Genomic DNA, 17,053 nt, shown 5'->3' on the forward strand with positions numbered 1-17,053 from the left:
TTGCAACTACTTCTTCCTCTCGTCTTTCCCTTCTTCTGTTCCTCCATCTTACTTGGACTTTAATTCTGGCCACCACCAAGTAGTGGACAGAAAGTCTACTCCCCCAACCTCTATAAACTCTTGCATCCAATATACATCTTCGCATCCTTTCATCCACACACACACAATCAATCATTGCCTTCCTTTCATTCAGTTCGCCACCCACCCTTCTCATCACTCGCCATGTATACCTGTGGATCATTTTATGCCTGAAGAGGGTATTGGCTATCACCAACCCCCTCCCAGCACAAATGTCCACTAACGCACTGCCATTCTCATCTATCTCAGCAGGCACACCCCACTCACCAACTATTCCATCCACCTTCACATTCCCAACTTTACCATTCATATCACCAATCAAAAACACTCTCTCATTCCTTCCAAACTTTTCCATGCACACTTCTACATTTGTCCAGAACTCTTCTCTCACTCTTCTAGCACGATCTTGCGTTGGTGCATACACACACACAATCGCCCACATTTGTATTCCAACTTTCAACTTTACCCACACAAATCCTTGATCCAACTGATCCATACTGTCTTATGCTCCTCTTCCATCTTTTACTCACAACTATACAAACTCCTTCCTTTGCCCTCTCATTCTCACCTACTCCTGCACATATACCCCATCCATACTCCCATTCTCTCACACTTTCTCCTCTCCATTTTGTTTCAGTTATTCCACATACATCCACTTTCGCATCCTCAAGCACCTGGACAATCTCTCTCTCTTTCACCTCATCATTCGCTCCCCTTACATTCCACGTTCCAATTGCAATGTCCTTTGTCCGGTCCTTGGTCGTCAACGTTTGGTCAGTCCTTGTCCGAGGCTTATTGTTTGTTTTTTTAGTTAGTTGTTTTCCGGGGAGGGGCACTAACCCTCCGCCAACCCTTTTAGTCGCCTTTTACGACAAGCAGGGATACTGGGGGAGTATTCTTGAAAAACCCCCCTACCCCCAGGGGGTAAGGATATGTAATGTCTTTTAATACTGTTTATTATCATTATAAGATATGCAGTACATACTTCTGAGACAGGATGTTAGTGTTAAGTGGTGTTAAGAGGGGTTCCGTTAATGTTATACCAGGCTACCTGACACCATGGCAGAATCAAATATATTTTTCCCCATAAGGTGTGCTTTTTTATAACTCACATTTTTCCAACTCACGGCATGAGTTCAGAAGAAAATTACAGTGAGTTAGGTGAGTGCAATGTTTATGGATGGAAGGATATACAAGGCACTACCCAAAAGTTCCAGTAAATTGAATACTGTAGGAAAATAAATTACCTTACCTCCTAGTTCTCACTGTTGCCTTCGAAGCAGTCCCCTTGGGAATCTATACAGTGGTATCAGCATTTTTTCCACAAGTCCATGCATCCCTGGAAGGCTTCAGGCGTGATGGTCTTGAGCACCTCCTGTGATTCTGTCTGGATCTCCTCAATCGAGTCAAATCAACACCATTTCAGCCGTAATTTCAGCTTGGGAAACAGGAAAAAGTCACAGGTGGCAAGGTCAGGCGAAAGGAGTGGGTGGGGAATGACTACCGTGTTAGTGGAAGCCAGGAACTGCCGGACAACAATTGATGTGTCGGCAGAGGTGTTGCCATGAAGCAAGACCCAGACCTTGTTCTTCTACTGTTCTGGATGGTTGCGGCAAATGTTCTCCCTCAGACGCCACAAAACTTCACAGTAAAACTTTCCGCTGACAGACTGACCAGGTGGGACAAATTCCTTCAGAACAATCCCTTGGATATCAAAGAAAACGATCAACATCGACTTGACATTGCTGCGCCACTGGTCTGCGATTGCAAAACCGCCAAACCACATACACACCATGTTACAAAAGTAAGTGTAGCTCAACAACACATCTGCTCACAGACACGGCCAGGGCCACATTGATGCACAAGGGGTGTTGCTGACCCCTCCTAGCGGCAAAAGGCAAAACTGCAAACGGTTGGCTCCCTCTGTTCAAATTACTGGAACTTTTGGGTACCACCTCATATACTACAGATATATATACAGTATATATATATATATATATATATATATATATGTATATACTGTATATGTTATATATATATATATATATATATATATAAACACGGTATATATATATATATATATATATATATATATATATATATATATATATATATATATACAGTATATGCAGTAGTCCCTCATAGTACGCGAGTATATGGGCAGCAGAGGACATCGTGTACTAGGAATTCGCGTACTCAGAATACATAAACTTAAGGGAAAAATTACATATGAGCAGCACCCCCCTTCATGGGCAACCCTTGAGACTCCTTTCAGACCTAAGTATTGTATTGTACAGGGAAACTAGCTAAGACATATTACCTAGGATAAAGTAAACCAACAAGATCATGGCTTTACTAAATCAACAAGGATAGGGCTTAACTAAAGCAACAAGAATATGGCTGATCACCTTAACCCCAGAGGACAACAGGCTTAATGGAGGTATGAAGGGGATCCGAGGCAGGGTGAGGTACCTAGTGTGGGTTTAAGGAGAATTCGCCGTCAATTTGCCATCACAACAATAACAAGACAATTAGCCGTCATTAATGAAGACAGCTATGGGTGACACTAGAATGTGTATTCAAAGGCAACTACAGCGAGGAAGAAACAAGTTAATTATTGTCTAACGGCGAACTGACTTGGTGAATTTTCTCGGAACCCTAGAGTGCACCTGCACCACCCGCCATACCACCTGACACACCACTCTCGTCACCAGCACTTTCGACACTTTCACTAGCTAATGTACTGACTTCGTTCATAAACCCTTCAAAGTGAAGTCATCACTTCCTCCACTCGCAACTGGCAGTGTTTGAGGTTCTTGAATTCTTCCTTGAATTTATATAGGGCACACAGTACCTGGTTGAGCTCCATCATCGACAAGTCTCCACTCTCCATCACTGGTGGTTGGCGCTTCTTGGGGTTGCAATGTCGCGTGCTCGGGGTAAACCCCGGATCTGGGCCACTCTTCACTGCCGTCTCGGCAACAACAAGTTCAATTCGTGTACTAATAAAAAATACACTAAAATTCGAAAAAAAAATAGGTCCTTGCATACAATGAGGTTCGCATGCTCTGAACTCGTGTACTATGAGGGTCTACTGTATATACATATATATATATATATATATATATATATATATATATATATATATATATATATATATATATACAGTATATATATATATACAGTATATATATATATATATATATATATATATATATATATATATATATATATATATATATATATATATATATATATATATATATATATATATACAGTATATATATATATATATATATATATATATATATATATATATATATATATATATATATATATATATATATATATATATATATATATATATATATATATATATATATATGTACATACATATATACAGGATGTATATAGATACAGGATATATATATATATGTATATGTATATATGTATATGTATATACGTATATATATATGTTTATATATATATATATATATATATATATATATATATATATATATATATATATATATATATATATATATATATATATATATATATATATATATATATATATATATATATATATATATATATATATATATATATATATATATATATATATATATATATATATATATATATATATATATATATATATATATATATATATATATATATATATATATATATATATATATATATATATATATATATATATATATATATATATATATATATACAGTATATATATATATACAGTATATATATATATATATATATATATATATATATATATATATATATATATATATACACAGTATATATATATATATATATATATATATATATATATATATATATATATATATATATATATATATATATATATATACAGTATATATATATATATATATATATATATATATATATACTGTATACAGTATATATACACACACACACACACACACACACACACTAGTCCCCCATTCATCTGGACGTGCAGTACTGTATCTGGACGTGTTCATTATCCAGACGCTGGAGCTTGGCTCTATTAAACCACTATCCGAATTTACTGGCTAGTATTTGGACATAAACGTCACCGAGAACTTCGGCCAACCAGTCGACATGTTCCAACATTCGGTATCATGGCCATTGGACTCCAGACGTGAGTGGGAAGGAGGCCGTAACCCACAACCAAAGCTAAAATATCTGTCCACCCCTGTACTGAATGGTCAAAGTCGTGCACTCGTCCGATCACTCCCAACGAACTTCCAGCACCCGAGTAATATGACTGCAACCCACAAGTGGTGTCAAAACGTTTGCACGCATCCCCGCCGAATATCCAAAGTCGCACGGCCACCGGGCTAAGTCTTTCCTAACTGCCACTGAGGTTGTAGCACAGAACGCAAGCCACAAGTACATGTTCGGTGACAGCAGCCGTCCGCCTCACTACCGAATGCCCAAAGTTGCCTGGTCACCATCAGCTGTGTTTCCGCAGGGCCATTCGGTGTCTAACAGACTGCAAGCCAAGAGTAAATGTACAGTAAACGCGCCCGTCCGCCTCACAACAGAAGGGTGAAAATCCTGCCCACAGCCTCGCTTCTCCACCCCCCCCCTCCAGTCTCTCCTCCATACCCTCACAGCTCCCCCTTCACTCCCTCAGTCCCTACCCTCCTCTGTGGTGATAACACTGACTCGTGAGGTTTTACATTTTTTTGCAATGTATTCGACTACTGTTCATCATATCGAAATTCCACAAAATCCATGCGAAAGCTCATGAAATTTTGCATCTAGACATATGCTTAACTCTTGCAAGATGCTGACAAAATTTTGCATTAGAATGGTGGGAAGTTACACAAAGGTAAGTTTTACTCCGGAACACTTTATTCTCACTACATTTCTGTATTTTTACTCAAAAGTTTTATGTTTTCTTATTAGCTTATCTTCTAGTATAAACACTAGCGAAGATGATGGTATAACATTTATATCAATATAACCAATTTCTAGTGGCATACTTGGCCATGGATTTTTTTTTGAGCTCCAGGAGCAATCACTCATCACAGATAACTGACTTTCAAACTGTCTTCAGGTTTTTTGTGGATTTTTGTTAGTTATGTATTGCTTTCTTGATGTATAGCATTAATATGAATAATCTTATGTGTGTTTTATAGGTAGGATTATTTTTGGTTTTCAGTGTTTTTTTTTTTGGCATGGTTTTCTTGGTGTTTAGCATTACAGTACTTTGGATATTCCTATGTGTGTTTTGATGTCTAAATATGGCAGACTGACCCAAAAACAGTCCCAAAATTAGGAGGGGTACTACATTAGTGTAAAGGTAAGGTGTTTTTTGGTTTTCATTTGGGTAGTGTGATGAGTAAGGATGGAACTTTGGGGGATGAAGTACGTGAAAGGGTACAGCAGGGAAGAAAGGTTGTTGGTACACTGAAAGCAGTGATGAGAAATAGGGAGGTGAGTATGGAAGTTAAGAAGTCACTGCATGATGGTATTGTGATCCCTACCCTGACGTATGGAAGCGAGGCATGGGCATTGCAAGAGGGGAACAAGTCAAGAGTGAGAGCAGTGGAAATGAGCTACTTGAGAGGAGCATGTGGAGTGACGTGGAGGGACAGGTTGACGAATGAAGAAGTGAAGGAACGTTGTGGGGTAGATGTGGATGTGGTTGAAAAGATTAGGAGAAATACACTGAGGTGGTTTGGACATGTGGAGAGAATGGAGAATGAAAGACTGACTAAGAGGGTGTATGTAGGTGAGGTGGAGGGAGGGAGAGGGAGGGGTAGACCGAGGATGAGGTGGAGGGACGGAGTTGAGAGGTATATGAGGGAGGGGGGGGTGAGTTGGGGGGAGGGGAGTCAAATGGTGGGTGACAGAGTGACTTGGAGGCGTTTTGTCTGCGGCCACCCTTTGCGGGATTAGGGCGTCGGGCTATAGATAGATAGATAGATAGATTTTTTTCCACGGTTTTCTTGGTGTTGAAAATTATTTTGGATAATCCTATATATGTTTTGATATCAAAATACATCAGAATGGCCGGAAAACACTGCCAAAATAAGCAGGGGTGCTGTTCATACAGTAGTGCATGGGTAGGGTGTTTTTTGGTTTTCATTGTTTTTTTGCATGGTTTTCTTGGTGTTTAGCACTACACTGGATATTCCTATGTGTGTTTTGATGTATAAATATGCCTGAATGACTGGGAAGTGCTGCCAAATTATGCATAGGTACTGTACAAAGAGGTTAGGTATACTGTAGGTTCGAGGTTTGGTATAGGCAGGGTCTGGGTATAGTAGGGGAACAGTGTTCATTATCCAGATTTTGCCACTACTCGGATGTACCTTTGGCTCTACTATATCCCGATAAACGAGTGATTACTGTATATATCTGTATATACATACATATATATATATATATATATATATATATATATATGAAAGAGTAAAAACAGATCAGGATGTGCATAAGGAAAATATCAGTTCAATGACAATCCTGACATCTTGTAACCTAAGACCAATGTGCAGGACAAGGAAGTGAGGTGCCAGAAGGTGTGGTGGGACTGGTGAGTGAATGTGGTTGCTTGGTATGGCTTCATCACTCACACTATGGCCTCTGCACTCTGACCTACAGTACAGGTATACATGACATCAAACCAAGTGAACACTGCACTACACTACACAACACACTACATCACACCACAACACTACACTACACACTACACCACACACACACATGCACGAACACATGCACGCACACACACACACACACACACACACATGCACGAACACACGCACGCACACACACACACACACACACACACACACACACCATGACTCAATCATCGCATTTCTAATCCTTGTACAGATTTTATAAACAGTACTGCTAAGCTTCTTTTCATTTTGTTTCATTTTTAAAGGCTCCAGCATGCTTGCATACATCAGCCTTGGTCACCTAATGGCGGCTCTCCATGCTGCTCGATCTCTGGCAGCTTCCCTATTCAGTCCCTTATCCCTGAGATCACACTCAGACTTCATCCCAGGTCTTTTTCGGTCTACCTCTTGCAACCCTACCCCTAATATTAACACTTCACACTTGCCTAATTATCATCCCCCATCCTCTCCACATGCTCAAACCATCTCAATCTACCTCTCCTCATCACAACACCCATACACTCCAGTCCTATCCTACCTTTCAACTCTTCCATCGTCAACCTAGCCCCCCCAGGCCTCGTACTCAGGGATGCACTGCACATCCACTTAATCATTGTCATTTCTGTATGTTTTAGCCTGCAAATATCCTCTTCCTCTACTGCCCAGGTCTCACTACCATACAGCATTGCACTCCTAGCATATGCTGCATACAAAGATCCCTTAACACAGAGGAAAAGCCCTCTCTGTCAGGAGAGGCAACAGATCCCTGAACTTCTTCCAACCACTCCTCACTATAGCCACAGAGCTAGTTCCAGCCCCACCTCCAGCACTTAACATGTCTCCCAAATGACAAAACTCTTCCACACACTCAAGAGACTCACCAGCAAAATCAATCCTTTCAGGCCTAACAATCTTCACAAGCTCTCCCCGACACATCACACACATGAAATCAGCATTATCATGCAATCTACCTCTAACATCATTACATCTCTTATGTACCTACTTATCAAAAACACCGCACAAGATGGAATTATTTCACACATGGCCACTCTCCTTCTTCCTTGACAGTACTGCCACCTGCCCTAGATACCATCACTTTCATCTTACCTGCATTTACTCTTAAGCGCCTGCACCCCATACCATCTCTCTACTTCCTAGTCTTTCCTCCACCTCCCTTTCATTCTCTGCAATCAACACCAAATCATCAGCATACAACATCTCCCACGTGAAAGGGCTTCAAGTACCATGATAAACAATAATGGGCTCAAGACTAACCCACGATGCACACCAACGTTCACGGAAAACTCATCACTCAAATCCCCATTCACTCTTACCTGGGCGCGAGCACCCACATACATAGCCATAACCACCCTAACCAGCCACTCCTCCAAGCCTCTCTAGGGACTCTGTCAACACTGGTGATAAAACAATGAAGACAAGAAAGTGTGACTGGGAAGAGGAAAAACTGATGGAGGGAGACAATAGGAGGGTAAATGACTAGTTAAGAAAGACAAAACTGGACTACTGCGAAACAGTCAAGACAGTGATCCCTCAATTATCTGGACGCTCATTATCTGGACATGTTCAGTATCCAGATGCTGGACCTTGGCTCTATTAAACCATTATCCAAATTTACTTGCTATTATCCGAAAGCTAAAGTGTCCCCAAGAACTTTGGCCGGCCAGCTGACATGTCCAATCGTTCTGCATCGTGGCCACTGGGCTCGAACCGTGAGCAGTAAGTACAGTACAGTAAAACCTCGATATAGAGGACTTCAAAAGACCGGAATTTGCTTTTATCAGACTCGAGGGGCTACCGGACTATCTGTCTATTTATCTATTGCCAGACGCCTCAATCCCGTTCGGGGTGGCCACAAACAAATCGCCTCCATGTTGTCCTGTCCTCCGCCATTTCACTGCCCTGCTCCCAACTCACACCCCCTCTCTTATATACCTCTCCACCCCATCCCTCCATCTCATCCTCGGCCTCCCCCTCCCTTTGCCCCCCTCCGCCTCACTCACATACACTCTCTTTGTCAGTCTTTCACCCTCCATCCTCTCCACATGACTAAATTCCTATATATTGGAAAAAGTCTGATAATGCCAGAAGAAGTCCGGACTCCTGACCACTTCAGCTATGTTTAGCACAAAATGGTAAATAAAAGACATGTTTATCAGTGTACAGTACAATATTACTATGTATATTATACCATTTGATTAGTGAAGTTACAACACAGTGCTGTACAGTAACGCAATGGTAGTCAAAACAGTTTAAAAACCTTTCATGCAATCCAGACTAATGTCTGATATATCGGAAAAAGTCTGGATTAGCAGGGGATGTTCGGATGTCGCTTTTATCAGAATTTCGCATTTTTCGGAATGCTTTGGCACTCAATCATTTTGTTATAGTGAGGTCTTACTGTAGTCGGTAACCAACAACCAAAGCTAAAATGACCGTTCGCCCCTGTACTGAATGGTCAAAATCGTGCACTTGTCCTATCATTCCCATTGAACCTCCAGCACCCGAGTAATGAGACTGTAACCCGCAAGCGGTGCCAAAACGTCCGTACGTATTCCCCATCGAATGTCTAATATCACGTGGCCACAGGGGCTAAGTCTTTCCCAACCACCACCTCCATCAAACACAGACCATAAGTCACGAGTACATATTCGGCGACAGCTGCTGTCCGCCTCTCTACCAAAGGTCGAAAGTCCCCCAGTCATGGTGAGTCGTGTTTCCACATGGGCACTCGGCGTCTAACAGACCACAAGCCACGAGTAAATGTATGGCAAAGGCACCCGTCTGCCTGTTGACAGAAGGGGGAGAATCCTATCCACAGCCTTGCTTCTCCCCCCTCCTGTCCCTTCTCCAAACCCTCCCAGCTCACCCCCACACTCCTTCAGTCCTTACCCTCCTCTGTGGTAATAACACTGACTCGTGAGTTTTCAGTTTTTTGTGATTTATTCAACTACTATTGGTCGTATCGAAATTCCACAGTAACCCACGAGAAAGCTCATGAAATTCTGCATCTAGAAATATGCTTAACTCTTGCCAGGTGCAGGCAAAATTTTGAACTAGGATGGTGGGAAGTTATATGAAGGTATGTTTTACTCCTGAACACTTTATTCTTGCTTGAATTTCTGTACTCTTACTTGTCAGTTTTATGTGTTTTTATTAGCTTATCTTACAGTATAAACACCAGCAAAGATAGTGGTATACTATATATACCAATATAACCAATTTCTCGTGGCATGTTTGGCCATGGAATTATTTTTTGAGCCCCAGGAGCAATCACTCGTCACAGACAACAGATTTTCAAACCGGTCAGTTTTTTTGGGGGATTTTTCTTGTTTATGCATTGTTTTCACAATGTTTAGCATTAATATAGATAATTCTATGTGTGTTATGATGTCTCAATATGGCAGAATGATTGAAGAACTGCCAAAATTAGGAAGGGTACTGTACTGACAGTAGTATATAGGTCAGGTGTTTTGCAGATTTTTTTTTTCATGGTTTTCTTGGTGTTTAGCATTACAGTACTTTGGATATACTGTACAGTACCTATGTGTGTTCTGATGTCTAAATATGGCAGATTGACCTGAAAACAGTGCCAAAATTAAGAGGGGTACTGTACATACAGTAGTGTATAGGACAGATGTTTTATTTGGTTTACCAGTTTTTTTTTTCATGGTTTTCTTCATGTTTAGCATTACTCTGGACATTCCTATGTGTATTTTGACGTCTAAACATGGCAGACTGACCTGAAAACAGTGCCAAAATTAGGAGGGGTACTGCACATACAGTCGTGAATAGGTCGGGTGTTTTGAGGTTTTCGTTTTTTTTTTTTTCTCATGGTTTTCTTGCTGTTTGGTTTTACTTTGGATATTTCTATGTGTGTTTTGATGTCTAAAAATGGCAGACTGACCTGAAAACCGTGCCAAAATTACGAGGGGTACTGTACATACAGTCATATATAGGTCAGGTGTTTTTTGGTTTTCAATGGATTTTTCACGGTTTTCTTGGTGTTTAGAATTACTTTGGATATTAGTATGTGTTCTGAAGTCTAAATATGGCAGAATGACCCGAAAACAGTGCCAAAATTAGGAGGGGGTACTGTACATACAGTGCTGCATAGGTAGGTTGTTTTTTGGTTTTCAATGTTTTTTCTGCACGGTTTTCTTGGTGTTTAGCATTACTGTACTTTGGATATTCCTATGTGTGTTTTGATGTCCAAATATGCCTGAATGACCGGAACACACTACCATATTAAGCACAGGTACTATACAAATAATATTGGTTGGAGGTGGGTATAGGCAGGGTCTGGGTATGGTAGGGGAATATTGTTCAATATCCTGATGTTGCCACTACCCAGACTTGTCTTATGGCTCTATTGTCCGGATTAATGAGGGATTATTGTAGTTATACTTGTTTAGTATGTAACAGATTTTGTTACCAATAATGTCTTCTAACCTCATCTACTGTGCTGAAAACATCTTGTAATGCTTCGTATAGTACTCACTGGAAACATCAACAGAAACAATATTATGTACGTGAATTCCTACTAAAGAACATTCATGAGCCAATGTCATACATTTCTCAATCAAATTATCCCACCGGATGGAAATTAATCTGAACTTTAATGATAGGCTTATACTGCATTCTAAACATCCTCTATCACATATCTTTCTCTCTCTCACAGGTGGTAAATGCAACTTCTCTAAATTCGCCTGACAAGCCAGGTCCCTCAAAGCACACACATGCACATGTGTGCATAGTGATACCCTCATTTATCCAGCTTTTTGGAATTATCTGATCCATCCTTCCCTCCATAAAGGCTGCATAATAGAGGATCACTGTATACAGTATATAGCCTCATATTCCATCCCGCAAGAAGTGAGACAGGCAAAAGGGTCTCCTTGCTATTCTATTCCTGCTTAGTACTACAACGAACTCTTTTCTCAAATGACCACCCTCCCTTATACTGCCTTATTCTTAATTTGCCTATCCACCTTCAAACAACCCAGCTCTGTAACATATTTCTTCAGCTTTCACTCTCCAGGTTTCATATACAGTACTAAAGCCATCTTGAAGACAGACCTTTCTTTTACTAATATCACTCATACTTACCTCCTCTACATATTTAACTCAGTTATGATTTTCTCTCCTTCAGAACACCTGTCATCCATTCACACTTACAGTCTCCATCTTACCATATTGTTTCCTCTCTTACAGTACAGTACTCTCTTTTCATCACTCACCTCCTTCATGCTTTCCACCTGCTTGAACATGCCCTGAGCCTGTGACAGGAGGGACTCAGCAGATGAGTCATGGTCTCGAAGTCGTGTGGCCAACTTCCTTGCATCCGTCAACACCTGCTGTAGCACCGACATCTTGTCTGTCCAGAAACACAAAATACTAAGATTTTATAATTTGTAATATTACTTATATGGTACAAACATCTTATAAGAAGGTCTATTAGTCTGTACACGTACAGCAGCTACACAGAATTGCTTCAACATGTTTATGTCAATATGCTGACACCAGGTGAATCTCCACATGACAAACTTTTGCCACCTTGTAGCTTCTCTGATATGAAAATCTCTTCTAATGTCACTTCACATACTGTAATTATAACTTTGCCTGACCATTAGGTGGTGATGCACTGTGTTTTGGGGGTGCTGATATTGTAGTGAATTTCAGGGACAAGGCTGTGGGAATGTGCAATGAATAATAACTTGCACACAATGCTCTCTTGCACCTCGTGTATTTCAGACTTGCAAATTCAAACTGCACTAAAGCTGAATACTGATCATCACTATCATTTTGGGTAATACCCCAATTTTTGCTTAATCTTTTTAACAAATTACTGTATATCCAAAAAGTAATTAACATAGTTAAATACTGTATATCAAACCCTGATACCTGTATAATGGATTTTATATTTACTGAATGCCTCTGAGCCTACAAAACTTATTTCAAATACAGTATATTAAACTGGGGTCGATAAATGGAGTGCATCAAGTGGCTCTTTTGAACCGCGGCTGCTGGCAAAATGTATGGTGACTGACATTACAGTAGCCAAGGTTGAAGTTTCTCCCACCCAACTGGGGTAGGTTGGAGATTTGATGACGAGAATAAATGACGAGTCTGGCTATTCTGAGACTACTTCTAGTGGGGCTTGGCGGGACCAGAATTTGTGGACACAGTGTATGACACGTGATCAGCCTCAGTCTAGCTGCATGTGTCACTGTATTCAAGCTATTGTGTTTATGTCTCAAGTCTCTCAACTTTGCAAAGTGTCCTCCACAGAAGAAAGGCTGCTAGTAAGAGACATGAAAGCTCCCTCAGTGTACAGTCTACACGATGAGTGGCTGTGTAAGCTATGTACAGCCATCTACACAGGTACAGCGTACATGTGTTTCCTACCCTTTTTTACTCCAACCTAGCCTGAAACTGTCCTCTCCCCATCATGACTGCTGAGCTATAATAAGAGATTATACAGTAAAACCTCGATAACTTGATCCTGCAGAAGGCGGAATTTCTGGTAAGTCGAACTCTGACAGAGGTGTGATTTAGTGTTTTTTCATCATCATCCGGACCTCCTTTCCCACTCTATGGCAGGGTGAGGAGTAGCAATGCCCATACATGGACAGTGTTTATTCATAGGGTTAAATTTTAGTTTCTTATATTCCAAGTGCTACATTTTAGTTTATCATATTCCAAGTGTTAAAATTTAGTTTAAATGACTGTAAAGAGAAGTAAATAAGTGCAGAACTTTGCATAATTGACTGCTGAACCCCTCCACCTATGCAACCTACTCTCCTAGCCTAGCCTATGACATGCACCGAATTGTTTTTACTGTTTATTTTTACTGTTTTATAAATGCTAACAAACAAGTATTCACATATAATTTGCAACTATTGGGGAGGGTGGGTAATATAGTTTTTTTTTGCAATTATCTCTGGTTAGTCAGATTAGGTGTCATACTACCCTAGAGCCCCATATAGTTTGACTGATGAAGGGTTTACTGTAATAACATTGTACTAGTCATGAAGGAGTGCTATGACAAGGTTGTGAAATAAGCTGCAAAAGGGCAAAATTATGGGCGAAGCTGGTGGAAAATGGATACAGTTCTCATTTACAGTACAGCACTAGAATATGCTATTGTAGCTACCGGTACTCATTTATTTCCATACCTGAGCTTGAAATCCCACCTCAGTGGAGGAACACTGGATTACAACAGATTGCTGGCTTAATCAGATTAGGCTTTCCCCCAGTAAGTCCATTACAGCAGTGCTATTCAACCTGGGTGGACGGTCCACCTTAGGGTGGACGAAATTCAGTGTGGGGTGGACAGCTTTCTTTGGGTGGACAGAGAGTGGACCAGATCATTACCGTATATGGATAGAAGAAAAAAGAAGAAATTAATAATATAATACAAGTGGAGAATTTACATATGTGTAGTCAAAGATAGCCTGTATGTTGATTTTTCTGTGGCTCACGAGCACTTAATCCAGCTTTATCTCGAAATGCATACACTATACAATGAAATTTATACAAGATTTAACCTCTCTGTCTTTCCCTTCGGATTTATCACAAAGTGTAAACATGAAATATATATTTGTATATTGTTTTTACTTGCCTACGTATTTGTACATTCAAGAATCTAAAAAAGTAAATATATAAGGGTAGGATCATGGGATTATACAGTTAACCGATTGGGGTGGACAGCTTTTAGCAATTCAACACTAGGGGTGGACGACGCCAAAAAAGGTTGAAGAGCACTGCATTACAGCAAAGGTCTATTGTACTGCGATATATTTCTGAAATCGTAATAGTGACAAACTTCTAATACAGAAATTCAACTGTGATAACAGTAATTCAGGACAAATGGAAATATTACAATTATTTGGGGGTACATTTTGATAAAATTAAGGCAAAATACAGCCAAAATTGAGAAATGTTATAATAACAAACCTAGAAGGTAAAAACTGTTAAATAACCAGTTGTAATGCTGATAAAAATCTACAGGTGAATGAAGGGAAGAGTAAAGTTGTGGTCTTTGACAGAAATTAAGTCACTCAATGCACAGTGAGGCTGGATGGTGAGGAAAGGGAAATTGTGAGTGCACTTAATTACCGTACTGTACAAGGGTAGTGTGATGAGTAAGGATGGAAGTTTAGAGAATGAAGTGTGTGAAATGGTATAGCAGGGAAGAATGGTTGCTGGTTCTTTGAAAGTAGCAATAAGAAATAGGGAAGTGTGCACGGAACTAAAGAAGTTGCTGCATAACAATACAGTAAAACCTCAATATACTGGACTTCAATAGATCGAAATTTGCTTTCATTGGAATCAAGGAGCTACTGGTCTAAGTTCTTATATGTTGGAAGAAGTCCAATAAAGCCAGAAGATGCCGGACTATGGTACCTGACCACTTCAGCTATGTTCACCACAATAGGGTAAATACAAGACATTTATCAGCGCACAGTACAGTATTATTAGATATACAGTATTATACCATTTGATTATGGCAGTGAATATATAATACATACTATGGTAGAAAAAACAGTTTAAAAACCATTGATGTGATCCAGACTAATGTCTGATATACTGGAAAAAGTCCGGGTTAGCAGGGGGAAGTCCGGATGTCGCTTTTATCAGAATTTTGCTTTTTTCCGAATGGCTTGGGCCCCAATTAGTCCATTATAGTGAGGTTTTACTGTATTGTGATGCCAACTCTATTGTATGGAGGCAAAGCATGAACTTTGTTGGAAGGACACAAGTCAAAGGTGAGAGCAGTGGAAATGAGTTATTTGAGAGAAGCATGTGGATTTACCTGGAGAGACAGATGGACAAAGAAGTGAAGGAAAGTTGTGATGTGGGAGTAATAGAAACCATTCAGAGAAATACACTGAGATGGTTTGGCCTTGTTGAGAGGATGGAGAGTGAGAGACTAATGAGAAGAGTGTATGTGAGAGAGGTGGATGAGGGGGATAAGGAGGGGGAGACTGAGGATGAGATGGAGGGATGGAGTGAAGAGTCATATGAGAGAGGGGGAAGGTGTGAGTCAGGGGGAGGACAGTGTAATTGCAGGGGACAGAGTGACATGGAGACAATTTGTTTGTGGCCACCCCTTACAGGGTTGTGCCATCTGCCTATAGATAGTGTGTGTGTGTGTGTGTGTGTGTGTGTGCACTGTGACATTCTCGGACCAAATTTGACAACATGGCATCTTCTCGATGACTTTTCTGTTGCTAACACAGTAATTTGTTTTATAGTTTATGGTTCTCAGTAAACACATAGGAAAGGAAGAGGACTCACCAATTCTTAGCTCTGTCTGCTATTGCATGTACACTGGAATGGCCTGACCTGACCTAGACTAACCTAATTTTAATAAAGGTGTGATAGCTAACAGAGTTTGGAGCATTTATGACAAAAGCTATAGGGAAGACACCCTCCACAATTTCATAACTGTAGAAACAATAAAAAAAAAAAAAGGGGGGGGGGATAATCCTTAAGGAGACAGAACTACTTTATTTTGCAGTTTTCTTATATTTTTCTTTACCTAGCTCTTCATGGGAATCTTTGAGTACTCAGAGTGCCTTTTCAAGTTTCAATGTTTTTCATTTCTATTAAAAGAGATGAAGTGTTTAAAAAGTTTTGTATGTTTACAATCCCTAATAGCACCAAAGGCAGACAGAAGTCACCTTGCGGTGAGTGAAGACAGATGGACGCCATCTTAGACCGTCATTTCAAAATAATACTAGCTACCCTTATCAGTGCCCATTTATCACACCTAAATTGTCATTCAACTTAATACAACCTCTTTTATCTACCTAATACCTGTTTTATACAAACTAAACTCAAGTTATCTTAACCTACTGTATGTTATGTAATCATATTTTCACTATTAAATGATGGATCCTATTCATATTCTAAAATGCACTTTTGTACACTTCACACTCATTGAATCAATACTATCTATCTATCTAAATATTGCCAGATGCCTTAATCCCATATGGGGTAGCCACAAACAAATTGCCTCCATATCGCCCTGTCCTCCGCCATTTTACCGCCCTGCTCCCAGATCACACCCCCCTCTCTCATATACCTCTCCACTCCATCCCTCCATCTCGTCCTTGGCCTCCCCCTCCCTCTCTCCCCCTCCACCTCACTCACATACACTCTCCTTGTCAGTCTCTCACTCTCTGTCCTCTCCACATGGCCAAACCACCTCACTGTGTTTCTCCTAATGCTTCCTATCACATCCACACCACAACACTCCTTCACATCCTCATTTGACAGTATGTCTC

General features: G+C 40.0%; 1 protein-coding gene across 1 annotated transcript in view; it reads right to left on the reverse strand.

The window, feature by feature from the left end:
• Positions 1-17,053, reverse strand: part of LOC145393478 (FGFR1 oncogene partner 2 homolog) — an 84,425-nt gene that overhangs the window by 66,340 nt on the left and 1,032 nt on the right. Inside the window, exon 2 of the mRNA XM_080267587.1 lies at positions 11,999-12,135. Within this exon, the coding sequence (XP_080123713.1) occupies positions 11,999-12,135 (137 nt within the window). The remainder of the gene's footprint in view (positions 1-11,998; positions 12,136-17,053) is intronic.

The sequence above is a fragment of the Coenobita brevimanus genome, chromosome 24, assembly GCF_032717465.1.
Source record: "Coenobita brevimanus isolate Jiangsu-jjx chromosome 24, ASM3271746v2, whole genome shotgun sequence".
NCBI lineage: Eukaryota > Metazoa > Arthropoda > Malacostraca > Decapoda > Coenobitidae > Coenobita > Coenobita brevimanus.